Source organism: Brugia malayi, assembly GCF_000002995.4.
Source record: "Brugia malayi strain FR3 genome assembly, contig: Bm_v4_ChrX_scaffold_001, whole genome shotgun sequence".
Lineage (NCBI taxonomy): Eukaryota > Metazoa > Nematoda > Chromadorea > Rhabditida > Onchocercidae > Brugia > Brugia malayi.
This window is the reverse complement of record NW_025062479.1, coordinates 9015415-9042869: the sequence shown is the minus strand read 5'-3', so window position 1 is coordinate 9042869 and position 27455 is coordinate 9015415. Positions and strand designations below refer to the sequence as shown.

General features: G+C 32.3%; 6 protein-coding genes across 7 annotated transcripts; 4 read left to right on the top strand and 2 right to left on the bottom strand.

Moving 5' to 3' along the window:
- Nucleotides 1-1162: 1162 nt before the first annotated feature.
- Bm9181 (Uncharacterized protein) lies at nucleotides 1163-4029 on the bottom strand (the record flags this gene model as incomplete). Its single annotated transcript, XM_001898756.1, has 6 exons — nucleotides 1163-1551; nucleotides 1667-1846; nucleotides 2220-2466; nucleotides 3156-3294; nucleotides 3488-3604; nucleotides 3917-4029. The coding sequence occupies 6 exons, from the start codon at nucleotides 4027-4029 to the stop codon at nucleotides 1163-1165; spliced, it is 1185 nt and encodes a 394-aa protein (XP_001898791.1).
- A 398-nt stretch (nucleotides 4030-4427) lies between these two features.
- On the bottom strand, nucleotides 4428-7919 carry Bm1681 (Uncharacterized protein; the record flags this gene model as incomplete). 2 transcript variants are annotated; one of them, XM_043074178.1, is made up of 12 exons in its annotated part: nucleotides 4428-4497; nucleotides 4759-4980; nucleotides 5061-5130; nucleotides 5358-5502; nucleotides 5708-5845; nucleotides 5987-6066; nucleotides 6170-6363; nucleotides 6496-6702; nucleotides 6771-6878; nucleotides 7012-7133; nucleotides 7241-7410; nucleotides 7796-7919. In XM_043074178.1, the coding sequence occupies 12 exons, from the start codon at nucleotides 7917-7919 to the stop codon at nucleotides 4428-4430; spliced, it is 1650 nt and encodes a 549-aa protein (XP_042930112.1). The 2 variants fall into 2 exon arrangements, with proteins under 2 accessions (XP_042930112.1, XP_042930113.1); XM_043074179.1 differs by lacking the exons at nucleotides 7241-7410; nucleotides 7796-7919 and having other exon boundaries at nucleotides 7012-7130.
- A 976-nt stretch (nucleotides 7920-8895) lies between these two features.
- On the top strand, nucleotides 8896-10168 carry Bma-rpi-2 (Uncharacterized protein; the record flags this gene model as incomplete). Its single annotated transcript, XM_001898758.2, has 2 exons — nucleotides 8896-8995; nucleotides 9303-10168. 2 exons carry the CDS (start codon nucleotides 8896-8898, stop codon nucleotides 10166-10168), a joined length of 966 nt encoding a protein of 321 aa, XP_001898793.2.
- A 1088-nt stretch (nucleotides 10169-11256) lies between these two features.
- On the top strand, nucleotides 11257-15095 carry Bm4909 (Uncharacterized protein; the record flags this gene model as incomplete). The annotated part of the gene is made up of 8 exons (XM_043074177.1): nucleotides 11257-11522; nucleotides 12883-12997; nucleotides 13125-13216; nucleotides 13480-13652; nucleotides 13823-13923; nucleotides 14256-14369; nucleotides 14466-14649; nucleotides 14938-15095. The coding sequence occupies 8 exons, from the start codon at nucleotides 11257-11259 to the stop codon at nucleotides 15093-15095; spliced, it is 1203 nt and encodes a 400-aa protein (XP_042930111.1).
- Nucleotides 15096-20281: 5186 nt separating this feature from the next.
- Bma-ssu-2 (Uncharacterized protein) lies at nucleotides 20282-23433 on the top strand (the record flags this gene model as incomplete). Its single annotated transcript, XM_001898760.2, has 9 exons — nucleotides 20282-20384; nucleotides 20514-20674; nucleotides 21067-21231; nucleotides 21395-21516; nucleotides 21899-21971; nucleotides 22146-22414; nucleotides 22539-22638; nucleotides 22850-22954; nucleotides 23296-23433. The coding sequence occupies 9 exons, from the start codon at nucleotides 20282-20284 to the stop codon at nucleotides 23431-23433; spliced, it is 1236 nt and encodes a 411-aa protein (XP_001898795.1).
- A 1447-nt stretch (nucleotides 23434-24880) lies between these two features.
- Nucleotides 24881-26619, top strand: Bm2915 (Uncharacterized protein; the record flags this gene model as incomplete). Its single annotated transcript, XM_001898761.1, has 5 exons — nucleotides 24881-25001; nucleotides 25408-25551; nucleotides 25792-26017; nucleotides 26116-26306; nucleotides 26465-26619. 5 exons carry the CDS (start codon nucleotides 24881-24883, stop codon nucleotides 26617-26619), a joined length of 837 nt encoding a protein of 278 aa, XP_001898796.1.
- Between the last annotated feature and the right edge of the window lie 836 nt (nucleotides 26620-27455).

Below are 27455 nucleotides of genomic sequence, written 5' to 3'. Positions count from 1 at the left end.
ATATACTTTTTACTTTCTTTTTAAGTTGTTTTCCTCGTTTTTCAACAACTTCAGTCGTTAAAAGCATACCTACATTAGCTGGCATTTGAATTTTTTTATCAGATTTGTTCCAGCCTATGCAAATATATATATATATAATCATCATATGAGCGATATGTTATGATTAAAATGACCGCCATCCCAATGCTTTCTTTTACTGCTGATTACAACTATTCAGTTAACAATTTTTTTGAAGCTTCACTATGAAAAAATGTCAATAGCATGGCAATCACCAGATGATAATGACTATAACGAACAAACAATTAACAATTGCAAGATGAAATTCATGAATTTACAAAACTCACAAAAAATCGAATTCAACAATTAAAACATATACGACTTGTCGTTTTAATTGCGATGGGAAGGCAAAAAAGATTGCTGAGACAACTAAGGTCAATTGGAAATCAGAGAAAGTTCGTTCACTTTTTTGTCAGTTATTCCTTCACTCAAGGCTATATCCACCGAAGATTCTTTCCTAATGTGTATAAAGAGGAATTCCGGCATTTTAGCTATATAATATATAGACTAGCTCTATACCTTGAACTGGATAAAAGGAAAACACCGATTCAAAGTTACACCAGCTAACTCCACTATGAATTATCATCATTATCCGTTGCAAATACCATTTCCATGTTAGCACCTGATTTGCAACTATAACCAAGTTCGTTTCTCCATCTTATAACCCTCCTTCACCTACCTTATTATTCTTTTCTACTATTTTCTTTGAAAACTTTCGTTAACGTGAACTCCAACAGCCTTAAAATGACTCATTAATATGACAACAAAAACACCTTAACTCGAATCATTATCACTGTTTTTCACCACCTAAAATATGTTTTTCGCTGCTTTACTTTCAACATTCATCCGTCTGTGTAATAGTCAATCATATATCTTTTTATACCAGTTAACAATATCATATAAGATTTCGGCAACTGATAACATCCTCATGTCATACTGGAAATTAAATTCATGAATGATAAAAGCTTCCTTGTCCATCACTAAGACGTCGCTATTAGCTAAATCAGTATATAAACAGCACATAAACATGGTGCACTGGAAAGAAACAAATGTAAATACACCCGTTCATGGGATCACTGGAACATCTCCAAATAATTAGTGCATGCTATATATAACCATGATACATATTTCCTTGATCTGGAAAACGAGGACCACGTGGAAATACTCTAGGAATACCGCTTGGTCTAACGGGACGGCTCGGAAACATTTCTCGACCATATAAGGGATCAAGAGGATTTCCCGGACCAGGAAATGGGAAGGGATTTCGAGTTCGAATGGATGGGTTACGAGACAGAGGGTGAAATGGGCCTTCAGGAATATCAGGATCAGGGTTTCCTGGACTGTATACTGGATTTGAAAAAGGTGCAGGAACAGGAACATTACAATGGGAATCAGGGTCTAGCAGATTTCGCAAAAAATTAAGCTCTCGGACATGTCGGATGTACAGCCTTTTGTATGCTTCGCGATATGACTCTTTTTTTAATACACCAGCATCTTAAATAAAATTCGTATTTGAAAAGAAAGTGTAGGATTTTACATCAACTTAAGTGATTTGATTTTTTTAATCAAACTGAGTGAAGAAATATCATTTCAAAAGCACAATAATTACCTTTTCCAAAATCCCTTTCGCAGAAAAGTTTCCAAATTCTTTCCATTCCTTGACCTCTGCACACTTTGAGAACATATTTGTTTGTTCTCTCTAAGCGCAACATACTTTTAGCATCCAACATTTCGAACAAATATTGAACTACTACGCCAACTCCCAGCAAACGCAGAAATGGATTTTCATCTGAAGTTCGTTATATTTTGTCATTAAGGTATCAACTGTTTTCAATCAAGATATATTTTAAGGACAGTTCATATCATATATAAATACGCTGTAACGTATATTCCACGCACTGGAAAAGTCTTTTTTAATGTTAAAAGTAACGGATAGAGCATCAAACACAACAGCCAATTCTAATGAAAATATGAACTATTCTAACTTTCGCAAGAGCTTCTATGTAATTGAAAAACTATGTAAGTATATGGCATTTGAATTGCAGGTGAAAACCATTGTTAATAAGTACTTCTAGAATCCAATTAGAAACAAAGAAAATCTCTTGGTCAGTTAAAGATATTTTTAAAGTATTAGTAAATGTACTGATACCAAAAATACTTACGCCCAAATAATGCCAATTTCAGCGGTGAAATGAGGCACTCGAAAACTTGCTTTTTTAAATCATCGCTTTTCTCCTCCAAAACAATTGGTTCTAGAAACTGCCGACCGGAGGGATGATAGATGCTAGCAGTGGCGTGAACATACTTCACTAGTCGATCATTATAAATACGAAAATCGATCTCAACAACAAGAACTGAATCTGGATGATGAAATGTCCATCGCATATTACCATCTTCATGTTTAATACGCTATAACCACAGCTTACAAATTGTATTTCGACAGAAAACTGCAGTTAAAAGGAGAGGAAAATTCCACTTCAACTATGCAAGTGCCAGTTCAGCTGAGTTAGCTATAGATGAAATACACATATTTTTATTCGTTTTCACTTTTCCTAGCATAAATTACGTAATTTCACAAAAATTGTGAGCAACCTATAATTGCACGATCTAAATGAAAAGAAAAAAAGAAAGAACCGCTCAAATAATTTCAAACTGTCTAATTCAAATAGTTCACCAAGAATAACCATAGTTAATCACTCAAATACTTCCCGACAAGGGATGAATGAAAGTCGACCCCATAATTTCTTTTCATCGTTCTTCCCTCCCTTCCTGCTGCACATTTTCTTTTTCCATAATATCGTTTTGTCTAATCTGCCACTGCTTAGCTGTCAGTAATTCCGGTCGCCTGATTCTTCACATTAACATAAAGAAACAATGGTGTTTCTAGTAATCCACACAGCAGGCCAATTTGTTGCACATTTGCACCAAATAGTGATGAATTATAAGTCGCTATTATGACAAAAATATTTGTATGCACCATTTATTTTGATGTGGAGGAAAGGGAGAGAAAGACAGAGAGAGCATATACTAGAAGAATATGTAGCAATTCATCTCAGCAAGCAAGACTAGTTATTCTAACCAGTGTGAAAAAATCCTACTTCAAACCCTTCTTGTTTCATTTCATCCAGCACAATTTCGAAAACAGTTCCATTCTTTTTCACATCCGAACTGCTACTTCCATTTGTCGTCGAAATTTTTGACGAAGAGTTCTCACCGGCATTGTCAGCAGAAGAAAGCCTGAATAAAAGCGAGACTATTGATGTGGTAATATGCCTAAGTGGATTCAAACTTATTACTTAGAAATGCCATGGTACAGCTAAAGCAGTTTTACACTAGTTAACAACATATCTTGTAAAATTTATTCAAGATCTCTTCAAATCACTGAATTTTTCGTCTCATGTGAACAAAGGAAAAGTATGCAAAGACGTACCCATTTTCATTAATAACCATTCTTAGGCGATCTCCACTAACGAATTCCATATCTGATTCAAAAAGCTTTGTATCATCTGTCGGCAATTGACGGTTACCGAAAAATAATGAAAAATCGCTGAAAACAAACGCATCCTGGGAAACCAAGTAAGCTAAAACCTGTCACAAATAAGAAATCTAAGTGAATCGAAACCACTATATCATGAGAAACAGAGATCAGCAGGAGTTTCCAAATTCAGTACAACTATCTCTTAATGGTAGAGCGATTATGTGTTTCATAAGACATACATAAAAGATTTAGGCTCTAAAAATTCAAATTAGTTGCATAAAACATCCAAAGTCAGTTTCACGACCTGACCCATTCCTAGTAAGCAATATCAGCCAAAATTGATAAAACCACAGAATGTAATAAAAACAGAAATTTCCATACCATTTCAAATTGAGTCGCTCGATCACTTGATGACGCAATGTCGCAAAAGTCCAGTTATCCACTTCATTAAAGATTTCAATTCTGCCATTCGGACTTTTAACGCTCAATTTCATTATTATCCAATATCTGAGCTAATACAATAAGTATTAAAAACAGCAATTTAAAATGATTACCCCAAATGCGAACACATATGAATCCAAATTTGATTTGTTTTTGCAATAGCTCAAAAATAGTTTTTTTCAAAAAAATTTAGTGATTTTCACCCAGAGCAAATGACTACTAAATAAAATATCGATGTGAACAATAAATAATGAATCAAAATCGAAAACGAACATTTAAGAAAGTATTCATTATTGGGTAGTGACAACGGGCCTAGAAAGATAGAGCTGTAAGCATGTAAGCTTTATTTGTCATCAGTGCAATAATTTCTCGATTTTTATCATATGGTTACAACAGTGCTTCAGAAATCAGTGGTGTCAATTTGTTTTTCATGCATAACATTTGTTAAGTTCTAAACACATTCAGTAAAATCCTTTTCACCTTGATTCATGGACATCTGCGCCAATTTACTCATATCACACCTGCAAAAAAGTTCGTAACTGATGTAAATATTGCTTTTATTACCCGATAAATTCTTTGCAAACAATTTAATTGTAGCTGTAACAAAATTTTCTAGTGCTCCAGCACAGAAATGCAACTTACTGAAATGTGAAACAACTTCTCAGATTACGTCAACCCACACTATACGATAGTTAAAAGCGGAATAACACACAAGAAATATTCGCAGAATTTCCAACAGTGGAATGAATATGCATGAATTTTCAATAGCAAAAACTAGTAACCTTGTGATTTCTCGTAAAGCGACCGTAGCATAAGAACCAGACGGCAAAGAAAACTCCAAGGCCACCCCATGGAAGTTGCCAGTTCCGATACTTTCTGAATCTATATTTCCTTCAAAATCTGCCTGCAACTTTGTCTTGGCTTCGGCATAAGTCAACATTTTATACTTCACACTCTGCGGTTTGCTAATAAGAGGTCGCATCACATTGCCTATCGCCCAATCCCTGGAAAAAATATAATTACTGAAATGAAATTAGTTACTGGTACTTAAATGATAATCCGAGAGTGGAACTTATAAACTTGCTTTTCTAAAGCTTTGAACATTGCGACTGTTACGCCATCCTCAGCCATTATTTCCTCATACCAACTTCGAACTGTAAAAATACTCACAATACTTGGAAGCACATCAGTTAGCAATTAAAACTGATTTATTAATTCCTCCATTCATTTACATTAAATATACAGAATGTTACTTCTTTATTAAATAAAACACGGAAATCTGACTGATGAAATCATAGTTGTTGGCAGCACACAAATATAAAAGCAATAAATTTCTAACGAAATAAAATGAAATTTCAGACAAAAGAAAATCGGAAGAAACCTTCATTATCGGGCAGCTCAACAGATGTTGATATTAGAGGCAAAGCCACCTCTTCGTTTTCAAAATCTTTGATTTTTTTACCTTCAACATTTAAATCACCAGCTATCGCATGAAATCCTCTGCTTTTCACTCGTCGAGTAACAACCTTCAAACAATTCAAAGTATTATAATTTTTCAACACATCACCCATATCACATTCTAAGAACACACATGCATATGGGATCCCAAGAATACTTGTAACTCATTGGCGTAATATTCGAGAGAAATCAAAAACTGATGTAAAAGTAATAAATACTGATATAAAAATAATAGGATTATACTAACCTACGATATTAAGAATAAACAGATACCTTATTCCATAACAAACTTTGGTAAGCATGAATATAAAGACTGCGCGTATTCCGAGCTAATTTTAACATAGCATCATAATAATTGCATTGATTCTTGCTAAGAGATGATAAAAGTTGACCTTCGATGGTAGCATATGCCTTGAATTACATAAAGAGTATACGTTATAAGAATTCGATAATCATTATACGAAATATTAAAAATTTTTCTTAGCCTGATGAAAATAACGTCCAAACACTGAAAGAAAAACGTTTTCTACAACAAACACTTAATCATACTACCTGATTGCCTGTGAGCTTTTTCAAAGCGTCAGAAGCGCTCCCTGACTTATTCCATTCGTCTAAAGCATCTCTAATACTTCCTGAAGATCATTAAATAAAGCACTTTAGCTGAAACAAATATCATAGCATTTCTGCAATGTTTCATAAAAACAACGGCTCTGTCCATACGAAATAAACTCCTACCGTACGTATTCCGTGGTTTCAAAATTGATTTTAAGGCAACTTCCCATTGCCTCTTTAAAATTGCAATGCCGATTTCAGCAGTATTAAAAGCGCATGACCCAAAACGTTGAGTTCCAAAATAATTGATGAAACCATTTGTCTTGAAATCTTCAATCCTGCTGATTAAATCAGTTTCGCTGAACGGATGAACATCTCTAAAACTGCATAATTCTGTACAGAGCACTTTTCATACAGAGGTAAGCTATGTTACCCTATGCATAAAGCAGTCCCAATAGTTAATTGCAAATTAAAGAAAAATTCATGAAAGGTTGTAAGAAATGATTAACCTTAAAATGATTTTGAATCTATTTCCCCAAAGATCACCTAATTTGCATGGTTTTGAACTGGAAGTAAAATCAGTAAGCCTTATGCCGCGTAGCTTAGCATTAAGTTTTCTCAGTCGTTCAATTTCACATCGATACAACGACACTCGTTGTGTTGTAAGAGCCCGACGATCCTTTGTACCACAAATACCAAATGAAGAGTTTTTAATCCTAAAATATATTTGGATGATACCTATTCATATTATGAACAAAAATGTTGTAGGACAAACAAAACTTACCCCAAGAATTTAGAAATCACGGAAAGTGCATAGTGTGTATCTTTGTTTTCTTTACATAATGTGAAATGAACATAATCGGGTCGATTTGCCGGCCAAATCCTTCTTTTTCTATAATAAAAGTAATATTGGAAATTAAAAACGTTTTGCCCAGAAGCGAATCTAAAGAAAATTACGAAAATAAAAAACATATCTATTTCACTGTTTTCTAAAGAAGTTTCCATGACAAGTACTAAAACAGTACCTGGATCCCTTATCCAATACTAGAACTTGAATTGCATTGGTAACTGTTTGAGAATCTAAAAGGCCATTATATCGATTGCGTATCCAATCATGTATAACGGTACGCTTTTGTTTATCCATACCCTGAATGAGTAAGACATCAAAAAGAGAACATATATTCTATTTACACGCTGATCATCGTAATAAGTAGACTACATAATAAATAAACTAAAAGCAATGTTTGCATCAACTTCAGTTGGTATTTCGACAACATTGATTCCATTGTTGAGAAGAGAATCGATTTTCGCTACCAGCTCCTGCGTGACTGTTTCTGGAGCACGGATGTCATTTATGTTTGTCCAGCTATTCCGTATTTCATTACTTTCAACGGCGGTTTCCATTGTGCCCGGCAAGGATATATCTAAAAGAAAAACCTGCGTATCTCTCGAAATAGGTTGATGCATTTTTGAATGAAGTCATTTAAAACTCTGGAGTCCTGTAAGGTATGCAGATATTTTTTTGGCGAGATTACTTATATCGTTTTTATTTAAGCAGAAAATACCATAAAAAATCTTAATTCTTCTTCAGCAATTCCTCTTTCTTAGTGATGATACATTCGTCCACAAGAAACTTCTTAATTACACAGAAGCGCAATACATTACATAATGTAAGTAATGAAATGTGAATTGAGAGTTGGCAGTTAAAATTATATATATATATATATATATATATATATAAAACATCACTGGTAGACCATAAAACAGTAACGAAAAACCAGAATAAATCTGAAGCGTAACTATACTTACCAAGAACGATTCCACTGGGGGTAATTTCATTAACGATAAAATCTGAATACAACTTTTTTATCGTACATTTCAATTCTTCTCGCTCACGGCTCATATATTCAGTAATAAAGAAATCTCCTTCCATTTCCTGAAAGTAAGCATTGACTGCTACATAGTTTTTACAACGATATTAAGTCAATTCCTGCATACTGACAGCGTTATTAATTAGCAATATGAAAACTCTTTTTTACGTCGTATATCTCCCGCTATTCTTTTTGCCTCAATTTTTCCATTAAAAAAAAACAAAAAACAAGAAAATTTTGTGAATTAACCAACAGAACGTAAAACTAATACGATTTTGTCAGCCTTAAGCTTACAAACATCACATTCCACTCTAGAAAGAAAAAAAAAAACATTATAGGATGGAATTTTCATGATTTTTTAAAAATAAATGAGCATGGTATTAGTTAACGAAGTTATCTTTCATTCATTTACCCTATCACTACAATTAATTTCACATCTCAACAATCATTTCTCTTTCGACAACAAACAGGATGGCTAACCAACTGAACACTAGAGGCCAACCGATAGCAAAAAAGGTCTGTGAATAGCATATTTCTGCTTACTGCGTGGGTTGGTTGAGTGGTCGCAGAAGCGGATGTAATTATGCAAATTCCGACAATAATTGCTTTTTTGTCAAAGAGCGGTAGGATAGCATTCCTGATAAATCGAAACAGTCGTACAGCATAGCTGATATGCGGACAGTGATTTCATTTCTACAAGTTTTCCTCATGTAGCAGTGATAGTTGTGTAAGAATGATAGCTAATTGAGTTACCAGCAAATGATGTTAATATGAGAAGTGAAAATAAGTATTGATAAACTAGGACCATAAGTAAGGAATATTCACTTGAATAAACAATAACCGATATTCTGACTGGGTAACAAATTGAAGGCCGTTATCAAGATTTCTTTAACGTCAATTCTTTAACGAATTATTCCATTATGTTATTGCTGTTGAATCTGTTATACTGTGACTGTCGTTACTACCAAAGCAATAGTATTCTTTGGTTTTTCTCAATAGGAATGTGTTGAGACAGTTCGCTTTGTTTTTGTATAAGAAATGAAGAAGTCATCGAAAATCGATAGGAGCGGTGAATACTGGATGAGTAATCTACCTCAAGAAATTGCTGAGAGGCCTCTTGTTTGCATTGCTATACCAGGTTTTTGCTTTACTAATAGGAAGATACTATTTTTGTGTCATAAAATTTCGACGATTTAACATTGGTAGTTTATCCTTTAGTCATTTATAGTATTCATAAATAACCATCATCAGTAGTCAATATTATCTGACTAGATGAATTCTAATTAGAGGTTCAGATTTATTTCATACTTTATCGCGCTTACTTAGAACACTGGAAGTATCTCTATATCGGCAGTATGATGAATAAGCTATTAGAAAACAAGTTGTTATTTGAGAATTTGATAAAGATTGTTTTTCTAATGCAGATATGCTATTTCTACTTTGAGGATCACATGATTCGTTCACACAACTACTGTTTGATAAATATCCCGTAGCGAATGATGAAAGTCGATTTGTCCGAGAAATTGGCCGATTTCGGATGGTGCGACGCTTTATCCGACGGTGGGCCACAACACAGCGATATTCGGTGGTTAAACAACTTTATGTCGGTGTACGTTACTTTGATATTAGACTCACAGTACCACTACCTGCTAAATTATATAGAATACGTGTTTTGCATGCTCTCTATGGTAGTTGTATTGAACAACTTCTTTCATTTATAAATGATTTCTTGGATAATCATTCAAAAGAAATTGTCATTCTTGATTTCAACCATTTGTATAATTTTAACTGCATTGAGTATATTAAATTTTTGGAAATGGTGGAAAGTATATTTGGTCGAAAATTATGCTTACGAGGAGAGGATATAACAAAGATAAGCCTAGCTAGTATGTGGCATTTGGGTTATCAAGTGATAGCTATATCAGCAGCAGAAACAAAAGCCCATCGAAGTGTATCCTGGATATGGGATTCTAACTGTATTCTTAGTCCATATGCTAATGTGAATCGAAATGACAAATTATTCAAATTTCTTGATCGGACGATACGAGAACACAGACAAGATCCTAGGAGTGTGTTCTTTGTAACGCAAGCAATTTTAACAGTAAATTGGTTTGATATCTTAGTGCATCCATTTTCCACTTTTGAAAGAAAATATGCTTTGAAATGTACAGAAGAAGCCATCTCTTGGATCACCACTTTCGATGAACCTTCTTATTTCAATATTATCATTTGTGATTTTATTGATCATCTCGATTTTTGTAATATTGTTTTTTCTCTCAACAGGTCCTCCAGCAAGAATTTCTCTAGGTAAGGAAGATATCTTTATGTAGAAAATATGTCTGTTAGTAGGAAAACTTGTGTTGCACGTCGTGATTTGGCTTCTTTTATATATAAAAAGTTTTTCGTTTATGCATGGTATAAATCTAATTTGAACGGTAAAAAGTCGTTCCGTCGTACTTTAACATACCATTGGCAGTTATACCAATGTGAACATAGTGATTGCATTTTTGATTTCTCTCTCTTTTTTTTTAGTTAGATTTGATGACCTTTAAGTGAATTAATTGTGGTCAAAAAATCCAAGCTAAGAGGATGTTTACAATATTATTATGTCAGTGATAGTTTTGTTTTTGGAATGCAGCCAAAATCTTAGATTATATCAAATTAAAAATTCTTATGTTACAGTATTGTAATTCTTTTGTTTCCTTTAGTATTTTTTTGCACGGTCTTATAGATATTGAGAATAATTCGTTGGTTATCTTTAAATCAATCTGGCCCATACTTTTATTTATAGCAGTAGTTTATTACCGTAATTTCGGTTCCTTTTCATAACAATCGGTTCATTTTGAAATCTAGGAAGGTGTCTTTATGTTGTCAATGAAAAATACCTATTGACACATTCAGGGTATTCATTGTGTGGATTTCATGGATTGTCCATAAAAAAGGTAGCGGAATCCAAATCGTGAAGTAAAAGAAAATGACAACAATATAATTTAATTATTAAAGATAATGAGCGGGATTCGGAGTCGTTCGCGGAAAATGTTGTGATAGGTTTTGATGACTTTTGCTTCGTCTCTATCGTCTGATTTTTTATCTGGAGAATTAAGGACGTACTTTTCTTTTCCATTCCGTCGAATTTTCATGCATACTTCCAAAACTCATGTATCAGTGGGTAACGGTGCTCGGATGTCCCTTTGGATTAATTTGCATACAAATGATTGATCTTTAATCATCAATTTACATAAAAATTTGCTGAAAATCTGTAAATTGGAAAAGAAAATTTATTGTATTATCCTTAATTGACAAACAAGCATATAATGGTGAACAGCATCAGAATAATTACCATGGTAACGAATTACGAATTGACACCATCTGCTTTTCTTTTCCCCCTCAAGTAGCTCTATGATTCTGGACTTCGTGACAAACAATGTAGCCAGTATCGTCAGCAATTCATTCTTATTAATTTGCGGATTACATCATACATTAATAAATTTTACCAGACATCAAATATATTCCCAAAGTTTAGCGAATAATTTTATTGCTGAAACATCTCCTACATTTCTTAACTGGCCATTTCTGATGTTACGTTCGTGCTGCTCAATTAGTAAACGTTCAAAGCGCGAAGAGCAATACCACATCAGGAATAGCGATTGCGGAAAATATTCCTGGTATTCCGTTTTATTGTTAATTACTAGCGCACTGTTCGATCATTATTGATCGAAATGATAGCTTGCAAATTGAGTATGGTTAAAAATATGGTCATGATTGTGGAAGAGAGAAATGAAGAAAATGATCAATTAGCAGTGCTCTAAGATGATACTATAGCATCTTAGAGGATCAAAAGATCTTCATGTTTATCCCAGTTGTAACTATGTCACCATTAAGCAGAATAAAATCTTCACTATCGTCATCGTACTTCCCATTTAGAGTTTGTCACATTTTTCTTCCAATCTCTGAATTTAAGAAGCAAACAGAAAAAAAAATCCATGGTTGTTCACCATGTGATAATAGCGGTAAATAAAAGAAACCGATAGAGATAGTAATTAGATTGTCACGACATAACACAATTGTGCATGGTACATTGTCGTGTTTATAAATATGATACCGCAAGCATTCTAATTTAGGCCTCAATAATTTTAATGCATGTTTCAAAGTACGACTAGCATTTTTTTCTTTCTCTTTTTGTTGCACCAAATTTTTTACATTTAAGGTAATCCACTATTCAATATATTTAAGACGCCATGCCAAGTCTATACACTATTATTATTGTTCAGTTTAATGAATTGAGAAGCTGGATTATATTAAAAGTCTGAAAACCTATGTTTATAAGGAAGGAAGTAAACGAAAGTTTAATTTTTCCAAATGAATTTAAAGAAATTAAATGGATTACATTAAATAAAAGATCATTGCGTTGGTGTTCAAATGATAAAATTGTTGATAGTTAAGATGGGGGAGCTTTTTTTTTCTCGCTATCCATATGTTCTCATTTGTTTATTAAATAACGGCTTGCTTCACTTAATTTCAACAAATATAATTTCAGTTTGCAAATTAAAGTCTTTGATTAGTTAGTAGTTATTCAGTACGAGTTTTTAATGCATTTTTTTTTCTGTTTTTTATCAATATTGTTAAATATGAGTAAGAAATTCTACAGCTCAACTGATAAATTAAATCCAGAGTTTCATCTCATATCTCATATGATTTTAATGAAGAATCTTTCAAAGTTCACAAGTCCTAAATATTCCTTCACTGAAAAAATTTAATAAATTCTTCAACATCCTTAAAAACTATGATTTTGCTTTAATATATACTGTAACGTTTTTGTTATAAACTTCAATTCATACATTTCAATACTTTATACTATGATATCAATTAAATTAGCATCTGTTAGTCGACATTGTACTGCCGAAGGATTGTTTTCATTTATGTATAAATAGGTTCTTTTCAGTAGTTTTTTTTTTTTTTTTTGTAAAGAATTTATATATTTTCAAAATATAAAAGCTAAATATTCCATCAAAATGAAAAGTTTAGGGATAAAGAAAAACCCAATCCAGCGGAATATTGTTTCGTCAATCTTTATGGTGAAATTGCTATTAAATCAGATGGCCATATTACCGGCGAGCAATTTACCGTGGAAAAATGCAAAGTCAATTTTTACATATTAAAATCTAATTAGGTGATAATGACAATAAAAGGAATAATGATAATAAAAATAAAGTTATTTTGAAAGAAAGAAAAGTTTGATAGAATCGAATAACAGGAAATCATTTCAGGAATGTTGCATACTGCTCCTTGATTACTTGGCCACAGTGAATGTTGACGATTGCGAGGAATGCCTCATTGTTACTGGTCCTTGTAGAGGAAGGTTAAGTAATATCTTAGCCATTTCCTCATATAATACCTTTTCATTAATTCATTTAGAAAATATTTCAAATATTCCTGATTATTTTCTAAGAGAATGCATACGGTATTCAACACATACTGGAAATAAAAAACTTTCTAAACGTACAGGTGTAGGCTTGTCACTCACAACATCATGTAAATCCATACGTTTCATTATAAGAACAGATGTGAAATCTCTTTAGTCTCTATATTTTACTACGTTTTTCTACAGTTCAAGAATTTTAGCGTGTTCATTCGAGATTGCAAAAATATTACGGTGTTTACCATTTCTCAGCAATTCCGAAGTCGAGATTGCATTAATATTGATGTATTCCTATTCTGTACAACAAAACCAATTATCGAATCAAGTAAATTGATGAGATTCCGATCACTTACTCTTTCTTATGACAAAGTTGAAGGTTCATTTTTCATTTTTTCTGTTTTTGAAGCACTTTTTTTCAGTGTAGTATAAAATTTAAATTTGCCAAATCAGGAAATTATAAATCTGGGAGATAATCATGATAAACGTTCACAAGTAGAACCAGTTTAAATTTTAATAAGTACAAAATAAATGGTTCTATACTTTCAGAGCATATGATGAAAGCATCACTAAGCCCGTTCATTAACAATTGGAATAATGTACACGATTTCACACCAGATGATGTTCCTAATTTTGAAATTTGTATTACAGTAAGTTCTCAGCTAATTCTGTATTTCTTTACTTACATATGAAATACATTCTGTTCAGCAGTTATTCTTTGTCCTAGTCGTTCCAAAATGAGAACCACGAAATTGTTCAGTGGGTCAAGTACAGTCCTTTGTTTCCTTTGTCTGCTTTGAATTTGATGACATTAAAAGAATGTAAATCCGATTCTCATCTGAAACTTTCCGTTAGCTGATTGATTTTCAGATATTCACAAATCTTCAAAAAAAATTTTTGACAAGTTTCCCATACTGACTCATACTCATACTTCTTAAAACAACGAATCTGTCATTTTACTACTATTTTATATTTATTGCAGGAATACGATAACATTAAGAAAATGGATATGATTAGAAATGTCAAAAATATTACATTCTTCCCCGAATTATCATTTCTTCCCTTGTATGCTGTCCCGAACAAAATCACTGGCAAGGTCAGACAAATTGACCTTCTTCGGTAGTCGTAATAAAATATTCTGAAGAAAATTTTGAAAATTTTCAAGACTTCCATTGATTTCCTGGTATTATAGAAAATTCTCATCTTATGTATGGAGCGCGATGGTGAAACTTTAACTTCATTTAATGGTCGCATATTGAAATTTCTGAAAGAGATATTAGCGCAAGGTGCAGAGCTTATCACAACTAGAGATATGACAATCCGAAAAAAAGAACTTGAACCTTCGTTTATGTGCAAGAAGTACGCCAAATTATCAGGTAAATTATTCACTTTCAGATGAATAAGAAAACAAACATACGAAATAAGCAGACCATCAACTGAAATAATTATTTTGGTAATAAATTCAATAAGTTATTGCCAAATAAACAAAAGCGTAACCTTTCAAAATTTTCAGAAAATCGTAAATTTTCCACTATTCAGTTTTCATCTTGGCAAATTGAATTGAACTTTTACTACAAACATTTCCCGATACTATTTAGACATTAATTACAGTCACTTTAGAATTTTTTGCTAAAATCCAGAATTTGAAATATGAAAGAATCCAGGTAGACTGATAACACTGGAAATAGCATGGAATCGAGAAGAAATCGAAAAAAGTATTCGGATGATAAGTGACATTGTGGAGGTTGTGGATGATTGCGATTTCGAACATCATCGAGCCACTCTTTATCGGTTTGCACAGATGCAAACTGACATTTGTTAAATACAACTAATAGCACCTTTTCATTTCATTTGCTGATTTGTTTGATAAGCGAGGAAAACTTGCCAGTGATTAGTTACACGTATGTGTTATTTACGCCAACTGAAATACATTTGAGTGTTCTACAAATGAACTGTTATGTCATACGAATGGATGGCTTAGTTGATGCATAATTTTTATTGGAACAAAATCATTACTGTTAAATCAGTTGATTCATTTGATTACCTTTTCCACTTTTTACTTCATATAACCCGAACAATCAACTGATAAGCTTATCAATAAGAAACTTCTTAAACCTGCTATCTTACGCTGTACTCGCTGAGTTTAAAGGCAGTAGAAAATAGATCCCATGTAATGGTGTTAGGCTTGACTCTATATCTCATTTATGACTTATGATGCCATCATTTGGATTGTTTACAACTGGGTGTAAATGTGAGGAAATTGAGAAAAGAGCATAATAAAGCAAGAAAGAATTAGAGAAAAGGATTGTCTTCGATGGACAGCTGCAAGAGCGACTCGTCAATGATAGTTTAAGCTTTTCATTTTAGTCTGATTTCAGGTCTATCTAATTTCACAGCCAAATATACTAACCCAGCACTAAACCATCTCCCAATTTTAGTTTTATTGATAAACAAGGTCTAATTGAACAATTTTTTGTTCTTGGTTCCTTCATTGGATATCCTTATTCCGGAAATCGCCATTCTTATTTCAAAGAAAGTGGAAGAACATTTAATTTCTTCTCAGAATATAGATTTTTCTTGTCGGGTGTTTTCTTTTTTTTAGCGGTTAGTCTCAAACCCAATCTTTAATAACCTGGCGCCTTAATTCTTATCTTAATTTTACTTATGATATTCTTTCGCTCTCTCCCTTTCTTTCTTCCCATCTGAATAATACCATTTCTTCTCCACCAAGGAAAATTGTGCAAAATTATTATTTACTGGTACCAATAGCCATTCCGTTATTCAACATATCGATCGAAGCATTTAATAGCCTCGCTTTTACTCTATCCACCCATTCTAAATCATATTGCGGCCAACTACCATTATTAAAAAGAAAAAAAATCAGTCTACTTTCCAAAATGTAAACTGTAAATTAAAAGAGAAAAAGCTGAAGTTTTCCTTGAAAAAAAAGGAATTTTTTTGTAATTATTTGAGCATATTAGTTCGATCGTAAAGTACTATTGATTTCACTCGCTGTTTGAAAAGTTTTGAAAATGTAGCAAATCTTATCAGTCATTTTCTAGAAGCTTAAAGCTTAGTATATAAGGCTTCAGTTTCATACCTAACAATATAGGCATAGACAAGCAGTGCCAATCCGTTATTCCATCAACTTTATCCAGTTACTGCCTAACCTTATTCCATACTCATTCAACAAAAGCATACTTCAAACAGCTCACATGCATTCTCGTCATGGTTACTTAAAATTATGCCAGTTGTGCAAATATCCGGAAAATCAGAAATCAAAAATCTAGGACCTCATTTTTATATTTCCATAATCGTTACATTCTTTCTTATCAGTAGATTGTTTTGCCATTTGAGAAGTGATTTACCTTTTCTGAAGAACGAAATCGAAAATTTGCAGTTTTCCTTTGTTTCTGATATATTTATTCTGTATAAAAAAATTATTTTCTTTTTTATAGAAACTATTTCCTCTTGCTTTTTCAAGATATATCAGTTGTTTTTTTTTTTTTCTTTTTGTTGTGGTTTTATAGATAAATTGGTTCTTCAATAAAAGTTTGTTTGAGATTTTCATTAAATTAAAATTTTTTTATGTGAAGAAAAAATTGTAATTATGTCGTAGTAGGGTTTTGTCACCCTAACATTTCTTTATTTTCTTTTCCAATTAATTTAAGCTTATTTTAATACACGAATAAGAAATGCAATAAATTATCGAATTTTATTGCATAGTCCAAGCCATTGCTTATTTGTTGTCTTCACTTTTTTTGCTGCAACTTTTGGAATACTAAATGACTTACACAGCAAAAATTCATTTTTATGAAACCTTTTCCTTTTTAAATTTCGTTTGCATGAAAAGCACACTTGCAACAAAAGTACTTTTATGTAAGCTTATATTTCCTATCGTGTACGAACCATTCCTTCACGTTTAAAATGCATTTTACTTGTCAACTAAGACCATTATCCGGATTCATTTTTTTTTCTTTTGAATTTGAGCTGAATATTCTAAGGAGTGGTTGACATTTTCGAATAGTCATATTTATGAATTAAAAAAAAAAGAGAGGTAAAACGGAAAAAAGAAAAAAGAAAATCAAACAGATTTTAAGGACACACATACACATTTGTTGACAAATTAACTGTTTTATTGCCTTTCATTATATATTCAATTCCTCAAAAGCTATTCTTTGCTATCATTACTATCTTATATTAAGCAAATTCATATGATGAAATAATTAAGACAAATTGCAAATAACTTAATGATAAAAAAATCAAATGAAATGATTTAAATTGTTGATATGAATCTTTTTTAGCAGGACGATGCACTTTACCTTGGCTAAGCAGCATATAATTTAAACAAAGAAGATTCTATCACTGAGAAACATGCTATAGTGAAGGAGCATCACTATGGCTTTCAAATTTATTGCTCAGCAGGGAAAACTTTATATCCTCTCGAAATCATTAAATATCCTCCGAATGATGTCATTAATTTTGGTGTAAGTTGATTGCAGAGAAAATCTATATTTCATGGGAATATAGCCTAGAATAGATATATAGCATAGCATAACATAGTAAATTTTGAGTTTTATGCACTAATAACATTTGAACTTCCATTCAAATTCTAAGTGTAGTTAACTTTAAGCATATTATTCCACTTAATTAATGACAACATTGCTTCTTGCACAGCTCAAAGGCAATCCTGTTTAATTCAATAGGAAGAGAGAGAGAGAGAGAGAGAGAAAGAGAGAAAGGAAAAAAGAAGATAGGAATAGAGAAGAATAATAGTTATGTTATAAAATCTGATACGAATATTCTCGTTTCTAGGCTTCGAAGTGTTTTTGCTCTTCACGTGCAATCTTCCATATTGATCCTTCTGAATATTTTTAACTTGCTAAAGAATTTATTTAAAAATATTGTTGTTACGTTTGTTTAAATAGTTACTCTTCAAAGTTCACGGAGCATTTTTTCTCATTATTTTATGCATCAATTTATTGAATCTTGCATAAAAGACGGATAAAAAAAATACTTGACTTCGTATTTTATTGAACTAAAGTATTTCCATGTAATTATAACTTTGTTAATGTCAATTATGCGAAAAATACAATAAAATATTTTGATCATTCCATCTAGTATTTAAAACAAATGAAACTGACCTAAAACAATAAATGAAGAAAAATAATTAAGACAGAAGTTTCTATTTATTTTTTATTCATCATTATTATTGTTTCACTACTTCTTTTGAGAGATTTTGTGTTGCATTCTATAATCAAAATCATTGGAATGGAAATTGAAATTACTATGAATTTTTACTAAATACAATAAAATAAAATAAAAAAAGTGAGTAACAACTGTTACTCAGAAGACTCACAGAACTTATTAATTTTGTTATGACTTAATCGAAACGTAAATGAAATCTTATTTCAACGTAGTTATAAATGGACAGCATATCTGTTTATAAAAGATTGGTAAAATATTACTACTCATTTTTCAAACTAACTGCAATATTGTGCTCCAAAAGATTTTAGGAATGCGAGGTTACTGATTTTATAAAATCTGTCAATAAATTAGTAGATTACATGGGTAATGTAATATTGGTTTACTGGCATTCCCTTTCAATTCCATTCACTAATTTCACAGAAAATCTGGCAGTTGTTATCGTTAGAATAGCTGTTGCTGATGATTATGTGACAGTGTAAACAAACTTCTTATCCGTCTTACAATTTTTTCATCTTAATGTCGAAAAATTTTCCAACGTATGCTGATAATACATCAAGAAGAAAATGACTACGTAACTGATTCAATCTTTCTTCACTGCTGTTTATGGTCATGATGATATTGCACTTCTTTAGTAAAAGTTTGTTACCATACATAAGACTATCTTTTCATTATTTTAGTTTGAGTAATTTGGAACTATTTGGAACAGCTGTAATAATTCCTAAATTCTATTTTTGAAACGATTTTAATTCTTTTAGTTACTTCAGATACAGAACAACTTTCTCGCATAGTTATTTGTTCTTAACATTAATTTCTATATTAGACCAGCGTAATATTAACTTTTAATTTCTGGTTTAAAGACCTGAAGTACAGCATTAGTAAATAATCTGTAAGATCACAAAAAGTTAATTGTCGTTGAAATATGCTTGAAAGAAATTATCTTTAAATGCAACAATTAATCATTTTTTATAAATAATATTTCAGTGTTCACAATGAATTATATTCATACCAGTATCAAATTTTCTTTTATTAAAGAGAAAAAACTGTCTGATTGTCGTAACAAACTTTGAATCTATTATTATAAAAACTTTGAATCTTATTCTATTATTTTAAGCTAAATTTAAAATCGAATTATTGGATATATTAGTTTGAGTGTAATTGAATTTTGACATAAAATATAATATCGACCACTGTTAGTTCTCGATTTATTACATCTTGACATCAATCATCATTCTTCATCAATTATTTAAAAAATTTTTTCATACACTGTACAATTTGTTTTACATTATACCTTTTCTCTTCTGTTACTAGTTATTTTAATTTTTAAATTAATTTTCTTCCACTGAGCAGATTGTACAACAACAATATAACAGTACTTTACTCACCCAACAGAAGGCTTAATCTTTGGAACAGCGATAATTTCCTTTTCCAAAATATTCATTTTTTTAAAACTATTTTTGCTTCACCCAAATAGTTACCTTAATCCTGCTACTATATGAGCAGCTGCTTGTGTTGTGTTTTATTGATTGCAGTGATCTTTCAAAATGCTGTTTTTCAAGTGTCCAACTTGAAAAAAGATATTGCATAGTATCGTATCATTAATAACAAATTAAAGATACCCATAGTGTAATTGCAGTTGCATATACGATGAATTATCAATGTTGTTCCAGGAAGAGAGAAAAAAATCAAATAGTTTCGGTTGGAGGATATAAAATGGTCATGGATGAGGTAGAATCACTTCCCAAAGTAATAGGATCGATGAATAATAAAAATTTGGTGAGTTGCTTTTGTGGAGCACACTGAATGGCCGACAATCTTAATTTCCACACAACGGATAAGCAACAGTTTAATGTAGTACCACCACCACCGTTAGAGACAGCTGAAAAAGAAGTACAAAGTCGTTTTGGTGAGTACTTTGAAATTGAACTTTATTTTGTTGTATTACAACTTCACATAAAGGTTTGCTCCTGAATTTCACTGAGAAATTATGTCTTCGTCTATTAGCTCTAGCTTATAATCAAACAAACATTTGCAGAACAAAGTTCATCAATTTGTCACTTTGATGACTTGCCTGAGGTAACAGAAAATGCCGTACGGGAAGCATTGCGAAATGAGGCCAAACGTCACAAATACTGGAAAGCTAGTGCTGTCACAAAAATGACAATTAACCGGATTGACAATAGTGCCTGCTTGCATGTAACCTTACATTATTTATCTTACTATAAGCTTAATTATATATTTAATGTTGCCTAATTTTTACAGAATTTTTATGTTCCATCGTTTTGAACACATAAAAAAAAGTGCTGCACTCCGAAATATATTAATACGAAAAATAAGGCTTAACATTCCAAACTATATCACTTTGTTCATCAAAGTTTGATAAAAAACATTATTAATAGTTCCGAAATGGTATTTTGTCCCCCAATTATTGTGTTATTGCTTTTACTCTCTTAACTTTATCATAACTGTTAATTAAGTATAAGTCAAAATTATCCTGTTGTTTCCTCTATTGCGAAATTTTTTTTTTTTTTTGTTTATCTATACGATAATGAATGATATGAATATTTCACAGATATAACTGCTTTCAGTATGCAATGGAAAGCTTCACTGAAATGCGAAGTACGAACAAAGCAGTAGAAGGTGTCACACTTGGACAGTTTTTGCAACAACAACAAAGTACGTCTGGCTCTCCGAATGCAGGTTTAAATCCATGGGATTATGCGATGGATCCACCTGAAGATTTCGTCGAACAGGTTGTATTTCTTCCCTTATGTAACCGCTGTCCACTTGAGCTTAATTTTTTGGACACATGGAATACTTGTTCCGCAATTATTTAGTCCTTTCCAGACTCGTTTCTTATTAGAATGAAATTTCTTTTTTCATAATATGAATGATAAATAAATAGAAGTGTTACAGGTGAAAGTGTTGGAAATGCCAGGCACAAGTGAGTTGATGGCTTGTCATTCTTGTAATGCGGAAGGCCTGACACACTGCTTTCATTGTCGTGGCTATGGTACTGATAAATGCACCTGTTGTAGGTAATCTTGCATATTTCACTAGAATTTCTGCAAGAAATATCGGCAACATTTCACTGCTTAAAAACTGGGGAATAATCAGTTTTAGATACTAATGCTATGACTCATTTGCTTTTGTTGAATATTACTAAGTAATCTTTGACCATAAAATAGAAAGATGCTTAGTAATATCCAGCGAAAGTGTCCAGTTAACAAGACTTTAATGATAGGTAAAGCAATGACATACCACCACACGGTTAGATTATGTGACGTTGATAATCAGACTGTCATGCAAAATTCAGCGATGGATCAGGATGTCAGTAATTGTAGGACATATTGAAATTGATTAGCGAAAAATTTCATACGTTGTTTGTTAAATCACCAGTTTCGTTAATCGTAATTGCAGAGGAACGGGTATGAAAGCAGGAGTTGCTCATCCAGCTATCTATACTCATCCAATGGTTGCTGCCTTTCCCCATGTTCGTTTTCAATATTTTGATTTTGCTAAGAACTACTGTTAACTTCTTATTACCAAAATTTATTTTCTTTCGTAAAGATCATAGATTTCGTCTTAAAATTATTGAATGAAACAGCTGACATATTTATTATTAGAGTAACAATATTACGAGTTCTAAGAACTCATGTACTTTCAGTCGGATTTGAGTCGAGGTTATCCAAGTTCAGGTACTGCAGTCGTACGGCCTCCATCAGGAGGTTTGGCATATGGCGTAGGTACACCAGTTCATTTTATGACTCGAGCTGGGGTTCCGCCGCCCGGTATTGGCCATCATGACTTGTGCCACTTCTGTCAAGGTCGTGGTATACGAGAATGTTCTCGTTGCAAAGGACATGGAAAGAAACCGTGCTCAGCATGCGGCGGAAACGGCAGTATACGGACTTACATCAAACTACGAGTACAGTTGTAAGTTTTCTCGGTGGTATACTTCCTCTGTTCACAACCGTTTTACAAGATTATTGGTCAAGTGAAGAAATATATTCCACTAAAAATACGAAGTGCAAAATCTGAGAATTTACTCTGCTTATAGCGCCGTTGAACACAGTGACTACTATAGTCCTTGCGAAATACCCGAGAAAATGCTGTCAAAAGTTGGTGGGCAGGTGATTATGAGTGAATGTCAGCCATACGTATGTTTTCTGTGAAACTATATTTCCCACTTTTATACCTTATTAACATAAAATTCCACCAAAAGATAGATGAAGTTTAATCCAACGACTAACATCATAAAACGCAAGAGTTCGTATTTATCAAGCACTAATGTTAAGTGGTTGGAAAATCACAGCAACTTTCTTGGCATCTTTAAACTTGATGAACTTGCGGTACGCCGTACTGTTTTAGATCTTGCCTCTGAAAAAGTATCCCGTACAGCAAATCAATGAAATAAGCCGGCAGATGTGTGCAGCACATTTGCAAAAGTGCATCGGTAGATGTCGCATAATAAAGGTAAGTTATACAATGCATATATTATAAGTTCGTAGTAAAGATTAGTACTACAAACATTATCTGGTGATACAGCACTGTATGCCGATGATAACTTACCCTGAAGGGGAAATTTAGAATATTATCAAGAAAAGAATGTTTAAACATTCCATAGTTTCATTTGTTACTGTTTTAGTTATGAAAATAAGTTTTTCACCAAGACCATAACACAGAGATATTTAAGTGTTTTTTATTAATTCATATATTGATGATACATCTGGATTTAACTCCTTCTGGACAAAGAGAGTTAAACATTACAAGTGATTTGATTAGTCTCCTATCTTATTGTCAACTAAAAATAACAGCAACGACATCTCTTGGAAGCAATCCCAGTGGCTAAAGTATACTATCAGCTTGGTTCACGTGAAGGAATATTTTGGATATACGGAGTTGAACATTATTGTTATGTACCACATTATCCATCGAAATGTTCTCTGATATGAATTCTTTGAAGTGTTACTATCAATATATGATGTCTCTGTTCCAATTACAATTATTCGACACAGCTTTTCCAATAAAATAATATACGTCTGAGAGATTAAACAATGCATCATAGAAAATTTGCGGCTAATCCTTCATAGCGATACAGTACAAACATTAAAGAATCAAAAGAGCCTAAGATAATTCAAAAAAAAAAAGTTAATTAATTAAAGTAGCGAATATCACTTTTAGACGAATTTGGCACTTGAATCAAAATAATGCCTGCTTATAAGTAATAGCAAATATATTAAGAAAGCAATGCAAGTTCTGTTTTCAGTGATCAACATAAAAAGTAAGGAAAATGAATTTAATGTCACAATATTAAATTGTATGGTGATTCTTTCTCATTATATTTCTTAGTTCTTTTTCGAAAAGAGACTCTGGAAACGAGGAGCACCTTGAATTGGATTAGGTTTAAAAATTAGTGGAATTGAGTATTTAAATAATGACATGGAATATGAGTGGTTTATCAATTCGAAATATATTCTTTAGTTAGTGTTATTAGGGATAGATAAATGAAATAAGGTTAATAAGGTCATGGTGTTGGTTCGATTAAACAAATCTTATAATAATTAGTGTCTAATTTTTTTTGTGACTTAAAAAAAAAGGTTTTGTAACTTGAAAAAAAAATTAAAAGGTGCGGAATATTGACAACATTCAAAAAAAAAATATATATATATATATATAACTCTATCAAGTGAATCAATTTTCTCTTTTATTCTATAATGTAATCTCATCAAATAAGAAATAGCTGAGAATTTCCGGAACATTATTCAAGAGGTTGATAAATGTTGGAATTTATCTTTTCCCATCCAAAACATGTCACCAATTTCTTAAACCACTTCATATGCTTCTAATATGATGACAGAAATTACCGATCCCATGAAAGGAAAAGTTCTTTGCATTTGAGAATACAATGCAAAACCATCCTTTTTTTTTTCAAGTGAAATTAAATTTTTTGCAAAAAATATCAATAAAAGGAGAAAGAAATTAAACATACGGTTTTTCTCACAACCATACAACGAAAATGATAACAGGCTTGCTCCATCCCTGATTTCCTGCTACACTCCACACTGCATTTCGAGAATTGAAAATGCAGTCCAATGAAGCAAGCTGAAATAGTCCAGTACATTGGTCTTGCCAGTTGCTGATAACGAGATACGTCTAATCGACACCAGCCAACCTATCAAGAGCAGGCTCACTATCGAGTTGCAAATATTTAGGGTGTCAATATGTTCAGGTTAAGAGGGGTAGTGGTGTGACAGTAATGCTTTGGTATTAGCATTCTGAGCATTTTATTGACAGTTGTCGAGAAATAATATTAAAATCTGGCATTCTAAGTTTTCTTGTAGCTAACTGATTCCTTTAAGCTGGTGGTTTTTTTTTGAGGAATATTTGAGTACGGATGGGATGTTTAACGTTCTGCTGATTGCTTACTTATTATTGTCTGTTGCGCGAATCATAAATGGTGGCAGCATTTCGGGATGGGATAATACAACGAACGATAAGAGCGGTTTGCCCGCTCACGGAAGTTAGTCGGTATTTCATCTCCGTTTTATTTTATTTTATTTTTTTGTTCACTGCTTATTCTTTGATTGTGAATTTCTTGGATAAAGGATGGAGAGAAGGAGTAAAAAAAGTGTAGAAATTGGTTCGTGTAGAAATTTGTCAGATAATCAGATTGGTTCGCTGTTAAACCCTTTTCTTCAGCTCTTACGCCAGTCCCTTTTTCTAGGGAATATCACACTTTGTGTAGGAGAACTTTAACATTGTGAAATTCTTTGTTGCATTGTAAAGGACAGTTATAGAAATTTAAAATGTCTGGGAAGTTTTTTTTTTTTTTTTTGTGAGACTTCCAGATATTTTATGCATGATCGATTATTTATATAACTTAAGGAAAACCAGGTAAACTGTCAAGTTTTCTTTTTTTCTTGTAGTTATAACAACAAATATATTTTGTGAATATCCGAAGAATGCTTTCGAAGTATTGATCAATAGGCAGTGCCCCGCTACAGACCCATTTTGTGTCGTCGATGTACCATTCGACATATTGCTCAATCAGAGGTATAGATGTGCCACAGGTTAGCATCATTCTGTATGACTAGTTATGATTCTTGTCTAAAGTATGGTTCCAGTTTTTTTTTTTTGTATTAAGTAATATCAAAATTAATTTTACTGTGTGCTTTCTTTCTTTCTTTTTTTTTTTTGCATGATTCATTTTTGCTATCGTTTTGTTTTAGTACTTTTAACAAAACAACGTCTAAATATGGCATAATTGAGTTCGATGTGTTAAGTATCACATTAATTGATGTGCATTTAAGCGCCACATCGGAAAGATCTCATGGTAAATTTGATGAATTCATCACAGTTATTGGCGCAAGTAAACAGTGACAGTGATTTGCATAGCGGTCATTCGAATTGTATGTTGACGGCATTTTATTCGCCAGACTGTGCATTTAGCATACGAATGGTGTCTTATCTATATCAATTGCCGCTCATGTATCCTCGATTGCGTATTGTCGCCACGGATGCAAGAGACCACAGCAAGTAATTTTTTTGTTAAGATTCTGAGATTGCATCGTATATGGAAAATAAACAATTTGCTCAATTATAGTTTAATTTAGTAATCCTGTCAGCAGTTTTAGATTGAATAGTCGGTATGGGATCATCGGAACACCTACCATATTACTGTGGGTCGATGGCAGTGTAGTTTCCCGTATGGATGAAGCACCTTTCTCATTGAAAGCATTCAGAGATTATATAGAAAAATGGACTGATCTTGAGCTGGAATACATGCCAGCAGTGGAGAACAAAAGTGATTTCATTGAAAACATACGTAAGTTTTGTATTTTTTTTAAATTTATTCAAATTTCATTGAGATGACACATACAAAATATATGCTGTTTTAATTATTCCATATAAGAAGTATCATGATTATATTATTATCAATTTTATTTTCAAAATTTTTTTACTGATCTTAAGACATGGTTTTAGAATTCTACAAGTCAAGTTTCGATTGGTATCTTGTTGTGTCATGGTGTTCTTCTGTCATAAGTATTGCTTATTTCTTCATGAATTCAAAGTACGGGCAAGCTTTCTGGGAAACATTTCGCACAAATTACTTTCAAGCAAATGACACTCAGCAATAATTTGTTCTACTAATAACCCACTTTACATTTTACGTTTTTTTTCTTTTTTTCATCGTCTTACTTCTTTCAACAACTGCAGGTAAATAATTTTTTGACGATATTATTTTATTTTTTTTCAGTGACTTTTCAATGACTGATAAGGAAATTTCATGGTACTTGTTTCTTCTATTAAGAAAGACTATTTCCCCTGTTACTAATGAAATAACTTTGAATTTTGGATTTATTAGCTGGTTTCTTTTGTATTTTTGTGCCAAGTTCGGTATTATATCTATTGGATGAGTAGTCTTTTGAGTTTTTATTATTGTATGTTGGAATAAAAAGTATTTGCTGCTTTTTATAACTTTAAATTATTTAATGAATATTCCTGGAGATCGTTGAATGTCAAACATTATTTTGAACTTGAACACTTGTAATCCAATAGACCCACTGAAAGTGAACTTTTTGCACTGTTTTCATGAAGCGGACAATTTAAGAAAAAGCTTACCTTCAGTTGTAATTTTCTTAAAAAAACAAAATTTATTTTCTTTTTTTTGCGGGAAAATCTATGTGTTTAGGAAATTTTATTTTGTTTCGACTTTACATACGAACATGCTACACGTCACTTCTGAGATTCCAGCATCTTCACTCACTATAGTGATATGCAAAGTGCCAGGAGTGAAATTGAGAAATTTAACATGAATTACTGAAGCTTACCCGATCTGAGGACACAGTTTAGATATACTTGCATTTGAGTGCTGAAGACATCTGAATATTTGATTTAGTCTATAATCAGTACATACACATTTAGGCAGAATTGAGAAAAAACTTTTTCCTGTGTTGGATAAAAAGTTCACACA